Here is a 20,901-nt window from a genome sequence, read left to right on the forward strand (position 1 = left end):
TTTTATTATAGGTATAAATGACTTGGACTTGGGTACAGAGAATAGATTTTCAAGGTTTTCGCTTGAAAACCAAAAATTCCTGATATAGTAAATAATGAGCAGGATAGTAGCAGAATTCAGGAGCATATGGACAGACTGGGTGATATGCGGTGGACACATAGTCAGTGCAATTTAATGGGAGTAAGTGTGAAGTGGTGCACTTTTGGAGAAACGACATGGAAAGGCAGCATAATATAAATGATGCTGATTTGAGGGGTTTGTAAGAACAGAGGGAGCAAAGGGTATAAACTCACAAATCTTTGAAGGTGGCAGGGTAAGTTCATAAGGCAGTGAGGAAAGCATGTGGGGTACTTGGCTTTGTAAATAGGGGCATTAAATACAAAAACAAGAAAGTCATGCCGAACTTTTACAAGTGACTAGTTCAGCCTCAACTGCAGCATTGTGTGCAATTCTAAACACCACACTTTAAGAAAGGATGCCAATGTCTTGGAGAGGGTGAGGAGATGGTATACAATGGAAAGGGGAGTTCAATTATATAGACAGGCTGGGGAATCTGGGATTGTTTTCCTTAAAACAGAAAAGGTTAAGGGGAGACACTATAATGGTGGATTACAAGGTTTTTTTCAATCAAGTAATCGGAAAGAAACTGTTTCCTCTGGCAAGTGGGTTGGTAACCAGAAACCATAGATTTAAAATAATTGGTGAAAGAGCTAAAGAAAAAATTTGGAGAAATTTCTTCACACAGAAATTGTTAAGATCTGGGATGTTCTGCCTGAAACGATGGTGGAATTAGATTCCATAGTAACTTCCAAAAAGCAATGGGATATACAATTGAAGAAGGTTAATTTACAGTGTTAAATGGAAAAAGACGGGAAGGGAGACTAAATTGAACAACTCTTTCCTAACAGGACAAGTGGCCTCCTTTGGTGTTAAAAGATTCTCTGATTCTACAAAATGTGTACTTAACACAAAATTAAATCTCCACTGATGGAATTTTGAAGTAGACAGAATCAAATATTCTGTAGCAACTTCCATATTAAAGACATGGGAGATTTTAACACACTCCCTGCTTTTACAGTAAAATTGATGCAATATTGAAATATAACTTTCTTGTATTGACTTTAGTGCAAAATGTATGATCCAACTTTGATACATCTGATCTACTCGCTACTAAACCGTTAAATATGGAATGTAGCCAATGAGCTGTAGGACCGACGCTGGTTATTTGATTAAACCTGCTGAATAAGCTGATAAATCGATGGATATTTTCTTAGTAAGTATATCAAGGTATATGAAGCATAGGCAGGTAAATGCAGTTAAGGTACAGATTGACCATAATCTAACTGAATTGTTAAACAGCTTTGAGGGGGCTGAACGGCCTCATCCATTTTGCCATTCGATGAATTATTTATTTAATAGCTACCATTAAGACTCTTTGTTCTCCACAATTTTCAATTGTGAATTAAAAATTTCACCACTAATACTAAATATTTGTCGGTATGTGTGATATTTTACAAGCAAACAGTATTTTCTTTCTTTCTGATCTCACAGATTAATACAAATTAATACAAATAACAACATTTTTAACTCTAGTGTGCTAAGTAATTGGATATCTTTCTGTACATTTATTCAGTGGGCCATTTTGCCAGCAATTTTAGTGTGCATTTTGTGTCAGAGATAATTCAAAGGTATAATTTTGTTTTAAAAGATTACAACTGGAATTTTTTTGCAGATGGTTGGTTTCCTATATAATTTTAGAATGATTTCACCGAAATTATACAACTGACAGCCATTGGTAATCAAGGATTGCCACCAGTTGAAAAGGGCGTTAAAAAGAGCAAAAGCTATGCCAAATGTTTTGAACTAGTTTTAGGCCCACTGGGTACTGATCAGAGTTGGGTGGGAGTTAAAAATAGCCCAGTTGACTGGCATGCCAGTTCCCCGGTTCCATCCAGCCCCTGGGCCATTATTGTGGAGGAATGATGGAGGGGTGGCAGGATTATCCACTCACACATGGCAGGCTCATTTAGGGCCTCAGTAAGGATTTCCCAGGTTCTGCATGCAACTGGATTAATTTAGGTGCCTGTAGGGAGCCTCCTTGTGGCAGACCGGGGAACAGTGCTCCAAGTGGGTTGCAAGGCCCTCCCTGCTTGCTTGGGTGCCTCCTGAAGGGTGGCCTGAAAAGGTGGCCTGACTGCAAAAGCAATTTTTTTAGTTTAAACTTTATCAAAGCTGGAGAGTGTATGCCTCCATTTTGAAGTACCGTCTCTCTTACTTACGCTCGATTGCAGCCTGCTATTTCTTTCAGGCTGGAAGGCCTTTGATTGGACCTCCAACTTTTAATTCCGATCACCGTCCTTAATTGGGCAGTGAGCCAGTCCGCTGCCCATTAATTGGCTGCCCTGGGGAACTCACATCGAGGGACCATTTCCCACACTGTGGCCTCTAACCTACATTTCGGTATGCCGGCAGGGTTTGAAAACCTTCAGGAGATATCCTCTGCCTCTGGAATCAGCTTAATGCTCGAGCAGGAAACCCCTCCCTCCCATTTAAAGTGGGCATTCCTTTGTCTGGCCAATGCTTGTAGCTAAAGGTCAGACCACACCTTCTGCTAACTTGAAAATCAGGCCAAAAACCTCAGTAAATGTAGCAATTTTAAAATGAAAGCTGGTGAGGCTGAGTCCTTCTATAACATTAAACTAACTTGTAGGATATTATTTCTCATAAAATCAGTCAACTGGAGTCAGAAAATATTGTGTCAGACTGTTTTGAAGTTTTTCTTTGATAGCTATAAACTACAAATAAAACTTGCAGCTTGAACCATATCTCAACTTTAATTTTATATTTTTTTGTGAATGCTTGTGTTTATCAAAGTGCGGGATGGTAGTGCAGGAAATAGAACAGACACAAAATAGGGACTTGACCTGAGTGTCAGAATTGCAGTAACATATAATAAGATCCTGTTGCTAGTTATTGACATACAGGAATTTCTCTTGTGCCCAGGTAGCTTCAGTATACGTACAAGTTTGCCTTTAACCTCAAACAATCAGTAAATATAATTAAATTTCCAAAACCTGAGTTTGATTTCATCAAAGTTGAAATTAGTTGCTCCTATTTAACAAAGGTAAGTTTTGCAAATTACTTACTGAATTAGATTTATATTGAACCATCATTTCCTCTTCACACTGTGGTACAGTTACTGTCTTCAAATTTGGTGACATACTAATATCATGCCTTGATGGTCGAGGCTCCAGCTTTACATTCATTCTCAGTGTCTCCAGCCTTTGTACATTCGGCTCAGAGGGGGGCATAGGTCTGAAGTTCTCTGTATTTTGTGTTGTGCGTTTTAGTCTCTGGACTCCATAGCTGAGAAAGTCTGGATGGTAATCTTCCATCGTGTTTTTGGAGCTGAGATTACTGTGGTGTTTTTCTGAAAATGTATCTTGCACATAGGACTCCATGCGTTGTAAGGGTTTCATTTCCATTTCGTAGTTACTAAGTTTTTCTTCGTCCTGTTCATGCAGCTGGCTACCTGAATCATGATTATGCAACCGATAGGAAGTCCATGAAAAAGTTGGTGACTCTGTCCCTTTTCTGTCAGTGGATCTGTGTTTGTATTTGCATTCATTACCTCTTTCCCTGATCTCCTCAGCTATTGATGGTGTATTTGAGTGGCTGCTTCCTCCCCTTCGATTGCCCAATCGCTGCTTATCATTCCAGTTAGTAGCTCTTGGGTATTCATCCCTTTCACCTTCCAACAGCACCTGAATGTCTTGCCCTTTGTCATGTTCTATGTTGACCTGCCTCACAAGCCTTGAATTCTTTTTTCTGTACTTTGGCGGTGAGGTTGATGGTGAGCTGGATGATCGGCTTGGCACAGGGCTGTGTTCTGGCGTAAGGTCTGGGGGTGTTGTTCCCTTCCGGTAGAGCTCTGGACTCTCTTCAGCAGGTGGACTTTCTGATGAAATTCTGTCTATCTCATTCTCAGTTGAGTTCTGGTGTTTCGGCCGTTGATACTCAATTCCTGAGGGGAAAGTAATTACAGCATTAAACTTTCAATAAATCTTCAATATGCACACCCCAACCCCTCTTGCTAAAATCTATATCATTGAATGTTTATTTAAATACGAATGATGCACAGTACCTTACTCAACTGATTATGAATGGGAAAACCTTTTAAAAATCTATTCTTTTCACAAGATGTCAAGCATTCATGTCAAGAGAGCTAGAATACAAGACCAGGGGTGTACTTCTGAGGCTGTAAGGCTCTGGTCAGGCCCCATTTTGGAGTATTGTGAGAAGTTTTGGGCCCCATATCTAAGGAAGGATGTGCTGGCCTAGGCAAGGGTCCAGAGGGGGTTCACAAGAATGATCCTTGGCATGAAGAACTTGTCGTATGAGGAACGTTTGAGGACTCTGGGTCTGAACTCGTTGGAGTTTAGAAGGATGAGGGGGGATCTTATTCAAACTTACAGGATACTGCGAGGCCTGGATAGAGTGGACGTGGAGAGGATGTTTCCACTTGTAGGGAAAACTAGAACCAGAGGACACCATCTCAGACTAAAGGGACGATCCTTTAAAACAGATGAGGGGGTATTTCTTCAGCCAGAGGGTGGTGAATCTGTGGAACTCTTTGCCGCAGAAGGCTGTGGAGGCCAAATCACTGAGTGTCTTTAAGACAGAGATAGCTAGGTTCTTGATTAATAAGGGGATCAGGGGTTATGGGGAGAAGGCAGGAGAATGGGGATGAGAAAACATCAGCCATTACTGAATGGCGGAGCAGACTTGATGGGTCGAGTGGCCTAATTCTGCCCCTATGTCTTATGGTCTTATGTGGAACATTTATTGTCTATTCTTAATTGCCTTTGAGAAGGTGATGGTGAGTTGCCTTCATGAACTGCTTCTGTCCATGTTTTGTACATGCACCCAAAGGACTGTTCAGGAGGGAGTCCCGTTATTTTGACCCAGGAACAGTGAAGGAACGGCAATATAATTCAAAGTCAAGATGGTGTGTGTCTTGGAGGGGAACTTTCAGGTGGTGGTGTTCCCATGCATCTGCTGCTCTTGTCCTTATAGATGGGAGAGAGCGTGGGATTGGAAGGTGCTATTGAAGGCGCCTTGGGGAGTTGCCACAGTGCATCTTGCAGATGGTAGACACTGCTGTTACTGTGCATCAGCTGTGGATGGGGTGCCAATCAAGTGGGCTGCTTTGTCCTGGGTGGTGTTGAGCTTCTGTTGTTGGAGCTGCACTCACCCAGGCAAGTGGAGAGTATTACATTACACTCATGACTTCTCCATTGTAGACAGTAGCAAGGCTTTGGAGAGTCAAGAGATGAGTTACTCTTTGAAGAATTCACAGTCTCTGACCTACACTGGTAGCCATTGTATTAATATGGCTAGTCCAGTTCAGTTTCTGGTCAATGATAACCCCCAGGATGTTGATAGTGGCGGATTCGGTAATGGTAATGCCACTGAATGTCAAGGGGAGATGGTTGGTGATGTACCGTCAATTACCACGAGACGAGAATGGTGAAACAATCAAGGCTTTATTGCGCAAGATGTTGTGCCTCCTGCAGCTAGAACCAGAATGGGAGCAGTGCAGGAGAGCATACACTTTTATACGTTGCCTGCTGGGAGGAGCCAGCAGGCTGGGATTTACTGTGGTACGTATAATACAAAACATTGTAATACATGCAATGTGTTACCAGTGGTGTTTACCACATTCACCCCCTGTTTAAAGAACGTCCAGAGGGGGTGAAGAAAACATTACCGATTGAGTCTGTCGGGGGCTTTGGCCCTCCGCTGCGATCGCCTCAGTCCTGGTGGTGGTGTGGGTGCCGATGTGGTCACCTGCGACTCCGGGAGTGTGTTGTCCTCTCCTTCGTCACCCTGTAGTGGATCTAGTGAAGGGACGGATACTGCTGGGGTGGGGGCTGTGGTGAGGTTCGCTGGTGGGAGGGTGGGCGGCGCAGGGGTGAACGAGGCAACCGGGGGTAGGAGCAGTATCAGGTCGGGGGTTGTGGGTGGGGACCCAGCGGGTGCCAGGTCCCAGAGGGAGACTGTGTCCTGTCGCCCGTCGAGGTGTGCCAGGTATGCGTACTGCGGGTTGGCATGGAGGAGGCGGACTTTCGCAACCAAGGGATCCGATTTCTGGCTCCGCACATGCTTCCGGAGGAGGACGGGTCCAGGAACTGTCAGCCATGTTGGGAGCGAGACCCCGGAGGTGGACTTCCTAGGGACGGCAAACACACGTTCGTGAGGGGCCTCATGAGTAGCGGTGCACAGGAGCGACCGGATGGAGTGGAACGCGTCGGGGAGGACCTCCTGCCAGCGGGAGACCGAGAGATTTCGAAACCGAAGGGCCAGCAGGACAGCCTTCCAGACCGTCCCGTTCTCCCTCTCCACCTGCCCGTTTCCCTGGGGTTGTAGCAGGTCGTCCTGCTTGAAGCGATGCCCTTGCTGAGCAGGAACTGACGCAGCTCATCACTCATGAAAGAGGATTCCCGATCGCTGTGGATGTAGGTGGGGAAACCGAACAGGGTGAAGATGCTGTGCAGGGCCTTGATGACCTTGGCAGAGGTCATGTCGGGGCATGGGATGGCGAATGGGAAATGGGAGTACTCATCAATTACGTTGAGGAAGTACACATTGCGGTCAGTGGAGGGAAGGGGCTCTTTGAAATCGATACTGAGGCATTCAAAGGGGCAGGAGGCCTTCACCAGGTGCGCTCTATCTGGCCGGTAGAAGTGCGGCTTGCACTCTGTGCAGACTTGGCAGTCTCTGGTTACGGTCCTGACCTCCTCAATGGAGTAGGGCAGGTTGCGGGCCTTGACAAAATGGAAGAACTGGCTGACCCCCAGGTGGTAGAGGTCATTGCGAAGAGCCCGGAGTTGGTCCACTTGTGCTCTGGCACATGTACCGCGGGACAGGGCATCTGGGGGCTCATTGAGCTTCCCCGGGCGATAAAAGAGCTCATAGCTATAGGTGGAGAGCTCGATCCTCCACCTCAAGATAGTGTCGTTTTTGATCTTGCCCCGCTGTGTATTGCTAAACATGAAGGCAACCGACCGTTGGTCAGTGAGGAGAGTGAATCTCCTGCCGGCCAGGTAATGCTGCCAATGTCGCACAGCTTCCACAATGCCTTGGGCTTCCTTTTCGACAGAGGAGTGCCGAATTTCAGAGGCATGGAGGGTGCGGGGAAAGAAAGCCACGGGTCTGCCTGCCTGGTTGAGGGTGGAGGCCAGAGCAACGTCTGATGCATCGCTCTCCACCTGAAAGGGGAGCGTCTCGTCGACTGCGTGCATCGTGGCCATGGTGATGTCCGCCTTGATGTGGTTGAAGGCCTAGCGGGCCTCAGCCGTCAGGGGAAAAACTGTGGACTTGATGAGTGGGCGGGCCTTGTCCGCATAATTAGGGACCCACTGGGCGTAATATGAGAAAAACCCCAGGCATCGTTTCATGGCCTTGGGGCAGTGGGGGAGAGGGAGTTCCAGGAGGGGGCGCATGCGGTCGGGGTCAGGCCCTAAGACTCCATTTTCCACTACGTAGCCAAGGATTGCTACGCGGTTGGTGCGGAACACGCATTTCTCCTTATTGTATGTGAGGTTAAGGAGTTGGATTGGATTGGATTGGATTTGTTTATTGTCACGTGTACCGAGGTACAGTGAAAAGTATTTTTCTGCGAGCAGCTCAACAGATCATAAAGTACATGAGAAGAAAAGGGAATAAAAGAAAATACATAATAGGGAGTAAAAAGTGGATCTGTTTGGGAGAGCTCGCAGAGAGTCGCCTCGCTCCGGCGCCATCTTGGTGCTTGGAGCTTGGCGGTATGGAGGAATTTTTGGAGGTTTGCGTCGTGGACCTGCTGATCGTGGCCGCAGATGGTGACATTATCTAGGTACGGGAAGGTGGCCCGCAGCCCGTACTGGTCAACCATTCGGTCCATCTCACGCTGGAAGACCGAGACCCCATTGGTGACGCTGAAGCGAACTCTAAGGAAATGATAGAGGAGGCCATCTGCTTTGAACGCGGTGGTTCTTCGGGCGGATGGGGATCTGGTGGTAGGCGGACTTCAAGTCTACTGTGGAGAAGACTCGATACTGCGCAATCTGATTAACCATGTCAGATATGCGTGGGAGGGGGTACGCATCGAGCTGCGTGTACCGGTTGATGGTCTGACTGTAGTCAATGACCATCCTGTGCTTCTCCCCAGTCTTCACTACCATCACTTGAGCTCTCCAGGGGCTGTTGCTGGCCTCAATGATCCCCTCCCGCAGAAGCCGTTGGACCTCCGACCTGATGAAGGTCCTGTCCTGGGCACTGTACCGTCTGCTCCTTGTGGCGACGGGCTTACAGTCCGGGGTGAGGTTTGCGAACAGTGAAGGTGGATCGACCTTAAGGGTCGTGAGGCCACAAACAGTGACGGGGCGCAGGGGTCCGCCAAATTTCAGAGTAAGGCTTTGGAGGTGGCATTGAAAATCGAGACCTAGTAACAGGGCAGCGCAGAGATCAGGGAGGACGTAGAGCCTGAAGTTGCTGAACTCTACGCCCTGAACGGTGAGGGTCGCGACACAGTACCCCCGGATTTGTACGGAATGGGATCCGCAGGCCAGAGAGATTTTCTGGGTGACGGGGAGTACCGGGGGAGCAGCGCCTTACCGTAGCAGGGTGGATGAAACTCTCTGTGCTCCTGGAGTCAAAGAGGCTGTCGTCTCGTGCCCGTTGATCTTTATCATTGTCGTAGCGGTTGCAAGGTTGCAGGGCCGAGACTGATCCAGGGTGATGGAGGCGAGCTGCAGAAGGTGTTGGGAGGTCCCGGGCTGATCAGCGGTGGCAGAGGTATCAGCGGGCAGCGAACTGCCAGACGAGCAGGGGTCCTGAAGCGCGGTCAAAAATGGTGCCAAAGATGGCGGCGCCCACGAGCTGTACGTGGCCTGTGGAGGAGAAGATGGCGGCGCCCCAGATCACACGTGGGGGGTGTAGCAATGCTAGCCCTGGAAATAGCTGCGACCGACCGGGCCTGGCAAACGGAAACGAAGTGGCCCTTCTTCCCGCACCCGTTGCAGGTCATGCTGCGCACCGGGCAGCGCTGCCTGGGATGTTTGCTCTGGCCACAAAAATAACATTTGGGCCCTCCTGAGTTGGGCTGGCTGCCGCGCGGCGCAGGCTTGCGGTGCAATCGAGTCGGCTGCTGGTGGGGCCCACGATGCCCACGAGGGTGCCGCACGGTCGGAGGTGTAGGCCTCCAGATCACGGGAGGCCACTTCTAGGGAATTAGCAAGCTGCACAGTCTCTGCAAGATCGAGCGTACCCCCTTCCAAGAGTCGCTGGCGAATGTACGCAGACTTAATGCCTGTGACATAAGTGTCTTTGATTAGTAGTTTGGTGTGTTGGACAGCCAAGACTGCCTGGCAGTCACAGTTCCTACCAAGAATCTGTGGAGCCTGCAAGAAATCGTCCACAGTCTCCCCCTGGAGTTGCCGTCTCGTGGCCAGGAGGTGCCTGGCGTACACTTGATTCACCGACTTAATGTACTGTCCCTTTAATAGCGTCATCGCTTCTGTGCAGGTGGGCGCATCCTGGATGAGGGAAAAAACTTGAGGGCTCACCCGTGAGTAGAGGACTTGGAGCTTCTGTGGGTCCGAGAGTGGCTGCAGTGAGGTAGCCTTCAAAGCAGGCTAGCCAGTGCTCGAAGGTAGATGTGGCGTTGGCTGCATGAGGGCTCAGCTCCAGGCGATCAGGCTTGATTAAGATGTTCATCTTTTGAAATCTTGTGGAATAAATTGATGTACCGTCAATAACCACGAGACGAGAATGGTGAAACAATCGAGGCTTTATTGCACAAGATGTTGTGCCTCCTGCAGCTGGAACCAGAATGGGAGCAGCGCAGGAGAGCATACACTTCTATACGTCGCCTGCTGGGAGGAGCCAGCAAGCTGGATTTTACTGTGGTACCTGTAATCCAGTGGCAGTACCGTAATACATGCAAAGTGTTACCAGTGGTGTTTACCACAGTTGGATTCCCTCTTGTTGGAGACTGTCATTGACTGGCACTAGAATGACACAAATGTTAATTGCCACTTATCAGTCCAAGCCTAAATGTTGTCCTAGTTTTGCTGCATCTTTAGTGTCAAAGGAGTTGCAACTGGTGCTGAAAATTGTGCAACAATCAGCAAACATCCCCACTTTTGACCTTATAATGGAAGGGAGGTCATTGATGAAATAGCTAGCTCAATGGTTGGATCTAGGACACTACCCTGAGGAACTCCTACAGCAATGTTCTGGGACTTAGAGTATTCACCTCCAACAACCACGACCTTTGAGAGTGTTTCCCCCATTCCTATTGACTTCAGTTTGCTAGGGCTCCTTGATGCCACACTCATCAAATGCTGCCTCGATGTCAAGGGCAGTCACTCTCACTTCACCTCTTTAGTCCAGATCTTTTATCCATTTGGACCAAGGCTGTAATGAGTTCAGTAGCTAACTAGTCCTGGAGGAACCCAAACTGAGCATCAGTAAGCATTTATTTTTGAGGAAGTGCCTCTTGATAGCACTGTCAACAGCATCTTCCATCACTTTGCTGATGACTGAGAGTAGACTGATGGGGTGATAATTGGCCGGTTTGGATTTGTCTTGATTTTTGTGCACAGGACTTACCTGGGCAATTTTATACATTGTAAGGTAGATGCCAGTGTTGTAGCTGTACTGGAACAACTTGGCTATGGGCTAGTTCTGTGGCACACGTCTTCAGTACTATTGCCAAAACATTGGGCGGGATTTACTGACCGCCCCGACGCATATTTTTCGGCAGTGGAGGCGGCCGACCAGCGGGATCTACCGGTCCCGCCATTATCAACGGAATTTCCTATTGACAACACCCCTCGTCGCCGGGAAACCCGTGCGCTGACATGGGACCAGAATTCCCCGGCGGTGTGACCAGCCGGTAAATCCCGCCCTTTCTCCGGGCCCATGGTCTTTGCAGCATGCAGTGCCTTCACCCATTTCTTTGCATCATGTGCAGTGAATCAAATTGGCTGATGACTGGCTTCTGTGATGCTGGGGAACTCAGAGGAAGAGCGACATGGATCAACCACTAGGCACTTCTGGCTGAAGATGGTTGTAAAAGCTTAAGCTTTGTCTTTTGCACTGATGTGCTCGGCTCCCAGACATTGAGAATGGGGCTATTTGTGGAATCTCCTCCTCCCGTTAGGTGTTTAATTGTCCACCACCATTCACAACTGGATGTGGCAGGACTGCACATCATTTTTTTCCTGAAATCATGAATTAAAAGTATTCCCCTCTTGAAATGAAAATGCAATGCCTTTCTCCAGAGTAAATCAAAACATAGGATAGATTTTCTGTGAGGTGTACACAGGGTTCTGAATCCTGTGCAGCAAGTCATCTGCCATTTGCGGTGAATTCTGAGTGCCCAGGACCCCAGCCTGGAACAGACGTTTTTCCGCTTTGAATATGCTAATTGTCTGATTTAACACCCCAATGTCAAATCTGTAAAAACTGGGTGGAGCATGGTTCTCAGTTCTTTCAGCTCTTTAGCAATCTAACTCAGGACAGTTGTTGACCACAGAAGAACATATTTACGATTTGTTTTGAATAAGGAGAACTTGCCTGCACCTCAGTATTGCAGGCTGCTGTTTTAGCTGATGAAATATCATAAGACCTGAAACTTTAACTTTGTTTTTCTCTCTTTACAGTAGCTGTCTGTCCTGCTGGATATAGAACATAGAACATAGAACATTACAGCGCAGTACAGGCCCTTCGGCCCTCAATGTTGCGCCGACCTGTGAAACCATTCTAAAGCCCATCTACACTATTCCCTTATCGTCCATATGTCTATCCAATGACAATTTGAATGCCCTTAGTGTTGGCGAGTCCACTACTGTTGCAGGCAGGGCATTCCACGCCCTTACTACTCTCTGAGTAAAGAACCTACCTCTGACATCTGTCTTATATCTATCTCCCCTCAACTTAAAGCTATGTCCCCTCATGCTAGACACCACCATCCGAGGAAGAAGGCTCTCACTGTCCACCCTATCCAATCCTCTGATCATCTTGTATGCCTCAATGAAGTCACCTCTTAACCTTCTACTCTCTAACGAAAACAGCCTTAAGTCCCTCAGCCTTTCCTCATAAGATGTTCCCTCCATACCAGGCAACATTCTGATAAATCTCCTCTGCACCCTTTCCAATGCTTCCACATCCTTCCTATAATGCGGCGACCAGAAATGTACGCAATACTCCAAATGCGGCCGCACCAGAGTTTTGTACAGCTGCAACATGACATCATGGCTGCGAAACTCAATCCCTCTACCAATAAAAGCTAACACACCGTACGCCTTCTTAACAACCCTCTCAACCTGGATGGCAACTTTCAGGGATCAATGTACATGGACACCGAGATCTCTCTGCTCATCCACACTGCCAAGAATCTTACCATTAGCCCAATACTCTGTCTTCCTGTTATTCCTTCCAAAATGAATCACCTCACACTTTTCTGCATTAAACTCCATTTGCCACCTCTCAGCCCAGTGCTGCAGCTTATCTATGTCCCTCTGTAACTTGTAACATCCTTCCGCACTGTCCACAACTCCACCGACTTTAGTGTCATCTGCAAATTTACTCACCCATCCTTCTACACCCTCCTCCAGGTCATTTATAAAAATGGCAAACAGCAGTTGCCCCAAAACAGATCCTTGTGGTACACCACTAGTAACTGGACTCCAGTCTGAACATTTCCCATCAACCACCACCCTTTGTCTTCTTCCAGCTAGCCAATTTCTGATCCAAACTGCTAAATCACCCTGAATCCCATGCCTCCTTTCATCTCCAGCATCTGCAGTATATTGCTCTTGAATTAACTGGTCTTTTATCTAATTGTGGAATTTTGCTCTACACAAATTACAACACTGATTGCATTACAAAAGTTAAATTGACAGTGAAGCAAGCTGGGACATTCTGAGAACTTAAAAAAAGCTACCAAAATGAAAGTTCCTCATTCCTTCATAGAATTCCTGTGGTGCAGAAGGAGATCATTCGACCCATTGAGTCTGCACTGACCCTCCAAAAGTGTACTCTACTTAGGCCCACGCCCCTGCCCTATCCACATAAACGTGCGCATTAATCAAGGCCAATCCACGTAACCTGCACACCTTTGGACTGTGGGAGGAAACCAAGCACCCTTGGATGCAGACACGGGGAGAACATGCAAAACCCACATGGACAGTCACCCAAGGCCGGAATCGAACCCGGGTCCCTGGCACTCTGAGGCAGCAGTGCTAACCACTATGCCACCATGTGGCCTGTAAACATGATGAAAATAGGCACCTTTAGACCAGATCCCCATATGTAGACTTCCTCTTTTTCAGGTGTAAGTTTGAGTCATAGGATTAGCCAGTGTTTTATCCCATTCACTAACATACTACCTGATATCTGAATCCAGTGCTCCCCTTCTGACCTACACTTGTCTCCTTTTTTCTCGACTCATTTAACCTCAGATACTAGTGCCTGTGTGTGGAAGATGGGCGAAGAGATGAAAATAAAACCTGAGAGGGAAAAATATAGCTATGGATTGAAGGTCAAATAAGAAATGTGTAATCAATAAGCACTTAATGTCTTCAACCCCTACCCCTGGAGGACAAAATAAAACACCTGGGAAAACCTTTGAAAAGATTTTGGAAGCTATTTACTATTTGCAATGTTAGTTCATCCAGCCATTTTATTCACAGAAGCCTTTTTATTCCAAACAATCATTTTCTCAGGGTATCATTTTTCACTATTTTCTCTTGTACATTTTAGAATGCAGTAGTACTGATTAAAGGACAGGTGCGGTTGCTTCTCCCCAGAGTGCTCACAACAAGCTTGTTTCTTCAGCAGTATTGTTATCAGTACTTGAGGAAACTCCTGCTCTGAATATTGTATTTACTGCAGTTACTGTAGTTACTCGCACTTGGGCCAGCAAGCTGTAAACGCATTAATTCTAGTTGCCTTAAGAACTTGTACAGACCTTTGTTGCAATGAAAGAAACTCTGTTCAGGTTTTTGGCTTAAATATCCTTGTCTCATCTGTGAATAATGGCTTGAAGATGTGAACTCTGGTCTCTGGAGTTTGTTAAATCTGATCTTTGATGAAGGTGCCCTCTATATGTTCTCTTTTTAAATAAAGCTTCTACTGAGAAGAGATATTTAATCTGAAAGACTATTTGCTAATTGGCAAATATACGTAAATACGGGTTAAGATATTGTTCTAGTGTTGAGCTTTTTACTGGCAGAAAAGGCGTGACAGTGCAAATTTACAGTTTGTTTTACTGCAGGATAATTTATTCCTTTGAGTGTCAATATGGTCAATCCATGCAAAGCTGCAATAAAACCATCAGATTGGAAAGGAGATGTATTTCATATTGCTCAATGCATGAATTTCACAAGCTATCATTAACACAGTGGGATGCCTGTCAGTTCACAGTTCAATTGACCGCTCCAACTAGTTATGAATTCTTTGATGTGGAGCTATGAATACAAATGCTTGTTTTTATAATGGATTAAGCATTTGAATGAAATAGTTGTTTTTATGAGGGATTATATGGTAGAAGGAACATGAGGCCGGGATGTTCCACTCCCGTTAGTGTCGGGCGGGTTCGGTGACAGGAACGGAAAAATTACAAGAAGGGGCGGCATCGTGGCGCAGTGCAGTCTCACGGCGCTGAGGATGCTGGTTCAATCCCGGCTCCGGGTCACTGCCCGTGTGGAGTTTGCACATTCTCCCCATGTCTGTGTAGATCTCACCTCCACAACCCAAAAGATGTGCAGGTAAAGTGGATTGGCCACGATAAATTGTCCCATAATTGGAAAACAAAATTGGGTACTCAAAATTTTTTTTTAAAAGAAAAAAAAAAGAAAATATCATAAGAAAGACAAATTTGTGTTTCCGCCAGTGTGAGAGCTTTCCGTGATCATCTCCTCCCCATATCAGTGGCAGGCTGCATTTCCCGCTGGTCAATATCAGGAGTCTCATTATAATACATTTGCATCTTATTATCGGGCCAATACGTCAGAATCATACCCCCCCTCCGTCAAATAATCTATCCACGGTGACGCGATGTCAGAACAACACAAACCATGTGAGGTACCCTCAATAATGATGCTTAGAGATTAAACTGTAAAGAAGGCTTTATTAGGCTAATAACTATGCTACAGATTTGGACGAGAGCTGACTGCTATACAGACCATGAGGCAGGCCTTTATGTAAGGCTCCCAGATGGGCGGAGCCAGAGGCGGAGTCCCCAGGGTTCCAAGCCTGGTCTTAAAGGGGACATCACCTTACATGATGATAAGGCAGTAACCGTTCATCACATTCACCCCCTGTTTAACAAGGAGTCCGGCGGGGGTGAAGTGCCATCATAGGTCCATCCGTCTCGGCGGCCGGATCGTCCTCCTCGATCTCCTCAATTCGGGCGGTGGTGCGGCGGGCACGGACGTCCCGGTTGAGGGCACATCCGGGAGCACTGTCACCGGAGGCTGTTTTACTGTCACCGGAGGCTGAGAAATATGGGAGAGTGGAGCCAGCCACTGCTCAAAGGTGCAGAGAGCACGCAAGGACAAGGATTGGAATGAGCGACGCTCGCCCTGTACATTGTGGGAGATATCCTCATTCCCTATGAGAAACAGGAATAACTGATGTGTTCAGTCACTGTGAAGGGACGCCACCAATGTGCTAGCAGCCTTGCACAAAGCACTTGGAGGAAGCCCTGGGCTGAGGAACTGCCTTTATCTTGTTCAGGAATCAGGTTTTCGGGTTGGGCTACAGGAACACAACTCATCAGAACAATGAGCCAAAGAAAGGATGCAATTAGTGATAGTTTATTTACCGAGGTAATTGAGGCAAGTGCTTAACACTGTGGCCACACAGTGTAACTAGCGATTCGTAACCTTTCTAACACTACCACTACGTCTTGGTGCATCCCCAATATCCACTGTGGAGGTGGAGACAGCCAGCATTCTGCCATGCCCTGCTGTCTGTGATGACCCTGGTGGACACCTTCTGGAGGACTAAGACCTAGAGGGCCCCGGCCTGCTTTCAGGGTTCTGCTGTGGGGCAGTGCCATCCTTCTCGGTTGATGGAGCTGGAGCTGGAACGGCGACAGGAAGAGGGGATTCGGATGGACGGAACACACCCGGAGTCACCTGATTGGATGGCCCTGGACATGCATCAACTGATCTTCCTCCTTATGGGTGCCCAGGGGCGCTGGCCTCCTCCTTGGGACAGAGGGGCATCTGGAGAAGCCCCACTGTCTTCTACAATTGGCACCTTTGGATCCCTGCAAGTGCCTGCACCATGGAGTGCGCATCCTGCAGCAGTGCAAGACAAAGGCCCTGCACCAAGGTCTCCACAGTGGTTGCCACCATTGCTGCGTTGACCTTATTGCGTTGGAGTGTGGACACAATCATCTCAGACAAAAGGTGAACAGGCTCCTCCATGCAGCCTTTCAATCCAAGGAGTGTACTAGACATCCCATCCTGAGTTTCCCACCTTTGTCTTTGAAGCTTCAACACTGAGGCATGACCAAGCCCAAAGGTATGTCATCTACCTGGGACCAAGCAGATTCCTGGCCTCCAGCAATCCTCCGAGTGCCAGCATCCTAGGACCTCCCTGCCTCCACCTGCTGTGGAACAGGAAGTGTAATGTGCTCACCAGATTGTAACCCCAAGGCTGCTCTAAAACTAGATCCCACTGTAGTGTGTGTCTCTGTGCTAGTGGAGGGTGTGGTGAGCACTGTGGTGTGTCTCTGTGCTAGTGGAGGGTGTGGTGAGCACTGTGGTGTGTGTCTCTGTGCTAGTGGAGGGTGTGGTGAGCACTGTGGTGTGTGTCCGTGCTAGTGGAGGGAGTGGTGAGCACTGTGGTGTGTCTCTGTGCTAGTGGAGGGTGTGGTGAGCACTGTGGGGTGTGTCTCTGTGCAAGTGGAGGGTGTGGTGAGCACTGTGATGTGTCTCTGTGCTAGTGGAGGGTGTGGTGAGCACTGTGGGGTGTGTCTCTGTGCAAGTGGAGGGTGTGGTGAGCACTGTGGTGTGTCTGTGCTAGTGGAGGGTGTGGTGAGCACTGGTGTGTGTCTCTGTGTTAGTGGAGGGTGTGTTGAGCACTGTGGTGTGTCTCCGTGCTACTGGAGGGTGTGGTGAGCACTGTGGTGTGTCTCTGTGTTAGTGGAGGGTGTGGTGAGCACTATGGTGTGTCTCCGTGCTACTGGAGGGTGTGTTGAGCACTATGGTGTGTCTCTGTGCTACTGGAGGGTGTGGTGAGCACTGTGGTGTGTCTCTGTGTTAGTGGAGGGTGTGGTGAGCACTGTGGTGTGTCTCTGTGCTAGTGGAGGGTGTCGTGAGCACTGTCGTGTCTCTGTGCTAGTGGAGGGAGTGGTGAGCACTGTGGTGTGTCTCTGTGCTAGTGGAGGGTGTGGTGAGCACTGTGGGGTGTCTCTGTGTTAGTGGGGAGGGAGTGGTGAGCACTGTGGTGTGTCTCTGTGCTAGTGGAGGGTGTCGTGAGCACTGTCGTGTCTCTGTGCTAGTGGAGGGAGTGGTGAGCACTGTGGTGTGTCTCTGTGCTAGTGGAGGGTGTGGTGAGCACTGTGGTGTGTCTCTGTGTTAGTGGAGGGTGTGGTGAGCACTGTGGTGTGTCTCTGTGTTAGTGGGGAGGGAGTGGTGAGCACTGTGGTGTGTCTCTGTGCTAGTGGAGGGTGTCGTGAGCACTGTCGTGTCTCTGTGCTAGTGGAGGGAGTGGTGAGCACTGTGGTGTGTCTCTGTGTTAGTGGAGGGTGTGGTGAGCACTGTGGTGTGTCTCTGTGTTAGTGGGGAGGGAGTGGTGAGCACTGTGGTGTGTCTCTGTGCTAGTGGAGGGTGTCGTGAGCACTGTCGTGTCTCTGTGCTAGTGGAGGGAGTGGTGAGCACTGTGGTGTGTCTCTGTGCCAGTGGAGGGTGTGGTGAGCACTGTGGTGTGTCTGTGCTAGTGGAGGGTGTCGTGAGCACTGTGGTGTGTCTCTGTGCTAGTCAGGGTGTGGTGAGCACTGTCGTGTCTCTGTGCTAGTGGAGGGTGTGGTGAGCACTGTGGTGTGTCTGTGCTAGTGCAGCGTGTGGTGAGCACTGTGGTGTGTCTCTGTGTTAGTGGAGGGTGTGGTGAGCACTGGTGTGTCTCTGTGCTACTGGAGGGTGTGGTGAGCACTGTGGTGTGTCTCTGTGCTAGTGGAGGGTGTGGTGAGCACTGTGGTGTGTCTCTGAGCTAGTGGAGGGTGTGGTGAGCACTGTGGTGTGTCTCTGTGCTACTGGAGGGTGTGGTGAGCACTGTGGGGTGTCTCTGTGTTAGTGGAGGGTGTGGTGAGCATTGTGGTGTGTCTCTGTGCTAGTGGAGGGTGTGGTGAGCATTGTGGTGTGTCTCTGTGCTAGTGGAGGGTGTGGTGAGCACTGTGGTGTGTCTCTGTGTTAGTGGAGGGTGAGGTGAGCATTGTGGTGTGTCTCTGTGCTAGTGGAGTGTGTGGTGAGCACTGGGCACTGTGGTGTGTCTCCGTGTTAGTGGAGGGTGTGGTGAGCACTGTGGTGTGTCTCTGTGCTAGTGGAGGGTGTGGTGAGCACTGTGGTGTCTCTGTGCTAGTGGAGGGTGTGGTGAGCACTGTGGTGTGTGTCTGTGTTAGTGGAGGGTGTGGTGAGCACTGTGGCGTGTCTCTGTGCCAGTGGAGGGTGTGGTGAGCACTGTGGTGTGTCTCTGTGTTAGTGGAGGGTGTGGTGAGCACTGTGGTGTGTCTCCGTGTTAGTGGAGGGTGTGGTGAGCATTGTGGTGTGTCTCTGTGCTAGTGGAGGGTGTGGTGAGCATTGTGGTGTGTCTCTGTGTTAGTGGAGGGTGTGGTGAGCACTGTGGTGTGTCTCTGTGCTAGTGGAGGGTGTGGTGAGCACTGTGGTGTGTCTCTGTGCTAGTGGAGGGTGTGGTGAGCACTGTGGTGTGTCTCTGTGTTAGTGGAGGGTGTGGTGAGCACTGTGGTGTGTCTCCGTGTTAGTGGAGGGTGTGGTGAGCACTGTGGTGTGTCTGTGCTAGTGGAGGATGTGGTGAGTGCTGTGGTGAGTCTCTGTGCTAGTGGAGGGTGTGGTGAGCATTGTGGTGTGTCTCTGTGCTAGTGGAGGGTGTGGTGAGCATTGTGGTGTGTCTGTGCTAGTGGAGGGTGTGGTGAGCATTGTGGTGTGTCTCTGTGCTAGTGGAGGGTGTGGTGAGCATTGTGGTGTGTCTCTGTGTTAGTGGAGGGTGTGGTGAGCACTGTGGTGTGTCTCTGTGCTAGTGGAGGGTGTGGTGAGCACTGTGGTGTGTCTCTGTGTTAGTGGGGAGGGAGTGGTGAGCACTGTGGTGTGTCTCTGTGTTAGTGGAGGGTGTGGTGAGCACTGTGGTGTGTCTCTGTGTTAGTGGAGGGTGTGGTGAGCACTGTTGTGTCTCTGTGTTAGTGGAGGGTGAGGTGAGCACTGTGGTGTGTCTCTGTGTTAGTGGAGGGTGTGGTGAGCACTGTGGTGTGTCTCTGTGTTAGTGGAGGGTGTGGTGAGCACTGTTGTGTCTCTGTGCTACTGGAGGGTGTGTGAGCACTGTGGTGTGTCTCTGTGCTAGTGGAGGGTGTGGTGAGCACTGTTGTGTCTCTGTGCTAGTGGAGGGTGTGGTGAGCACTGTGGTGTGTCTCTGTGCTAGTGGAGGGTGTGGTGAGCACTGTGGTGTGTCTATGTGCTAGTGGAGGGTGTGGTGAGCACTGTGGTGTGTCTGTGCTAGTGGAGGGTGTGGTGAGCACTGTGGTGTGTCTCTGTGTTAGTGGAGGGTGTGGTGAGCACTGTGGTGTGTCTCTGTGTTAGTGGAGGGTGTGGTGAGCATTGTGGTGTGTCTCCGTGTTAGTGGAGGGTGTGGTGAGCATTGTGGTGTGTCTCTGTGCTAGTGGAGGGTGTGGTGAGCATTGTGGTGTGTCTCTGTGTTAGTGGAGGGTGTGGTGAGCACTGTGGTGTGTCTCTGTGCTAGTGGAGGGTGTGGTGAGCACTGTGGTGTGTCTCTGTGTTAGTGGGGAGGGAGTGGTGAGCATTGTGGTGTGTCTCTGTGCTAGTGGAGGGTGAGGTGAGCACTGTGGTGTGTCTCTGTGTTAGTGGAGGGTGAGGTGAGCATTGTGGTGTGTCTCTGTGTTAGTGGAGGGTGTGGTGTGCACTGTTCTGTCTCTGTGTTAGTGGAGGGTGTGGTGAGCACTGTGGTGAGTCTCTGTGTTAGTGGAGGGTGAGGTGAGCACTGTGGTGTGTCTCTGTGCTAGTGGAGGGTGAGGTGAGCACTGTGGTGTGTCTCTGTTAGTGGAGGGTGTGGTGAGCACTGTGGTGTGTCTCTGTGTTAGTGGAGGGTGTCGTGAGCACTGTGGTGTGTCTCTGTGCTAGTGGATGGTGTGGTGAGCACTGTGGTGTGTCTCCGTGCTACTGGAGGGTGTGGTGAGCACTGTGGTGTGTCTCTGTGCTAGTCAGGGTGTGGTGAGCACTGTCGTGTCTCTGTGCTAGTGGAGGGTGTGGTGAGCACTGTGGTGTGTCTCTGTGTTAGTGGGGAGGGAGTGGTGAGCACTGTGGTGTGTCTCTGTGCTAGTGGAGGGTGTGGTGAGCACTGTGGTGAGTCTCTGTGCTAGTGGAGGGTGTGGTGAGCACTGTGGTGTGTCTCTGTGTTAGTGGGGAGGGAGTGGTGTGCACTGTGGTGTGTCTCTGTGTTAGTGGAGGGAGTGGTGAGCACTGTGGTGTGTCTCTGTGTTAGTGGGGAGGGTGTGGTGAGCACTGTGGTGTGTCTCTGTGCTAGTGGAGGGTGTGGTGAGCACTGTGGTGAGTCTCTGTGCTAGTGGAGGGTGTCGTGAGCACTGTGGTGAGT

The 20,901-nt window shown here is 49.1% G+C and overlaps 1 protein-coding gene across 2 annotated transcripts in view; it reads right to left on the reverse strand.

Moving 5' to 3' along the window:
- Positions 1 to 20,901, reverse strand: part of jph3b (junctophilin 3b) — a 333,582-nt gene that overhangs the window by 20,619 nt on the left and 292,062 nt on the right. For both annotated transcript variants that reach the window (XM_072518084.1, XM_072518083.1), the window contains exon 4: positions 3,147 to 4,024. In XM_072518084.1, the coding sequence (XP_072374185.1) occupies positions 3,147 to 4,024 (878 nt within the window). The remainder of the gene's footprint in view (positions 1 to 3,146; positions 4,025 to 20,901) is intronic.

Source organism: Scyliorhinus torazame, chromosome 10 (genome assembly GCF_047496885.1).
Source record: "Scyliorhinus torazame isolate Kashiwa2021f chromosome 10, sScyTor2.1, whole genome shotgun sequence".
Classification (NCBI taxonomy): domain Eukaryota; kingdom Metazoa; phylum Chordata; class Chondrichthyes; order Carcharhiniformes; family Scyliorhinidae; genus Scyliorhinus; species Scyliorhinus torazame.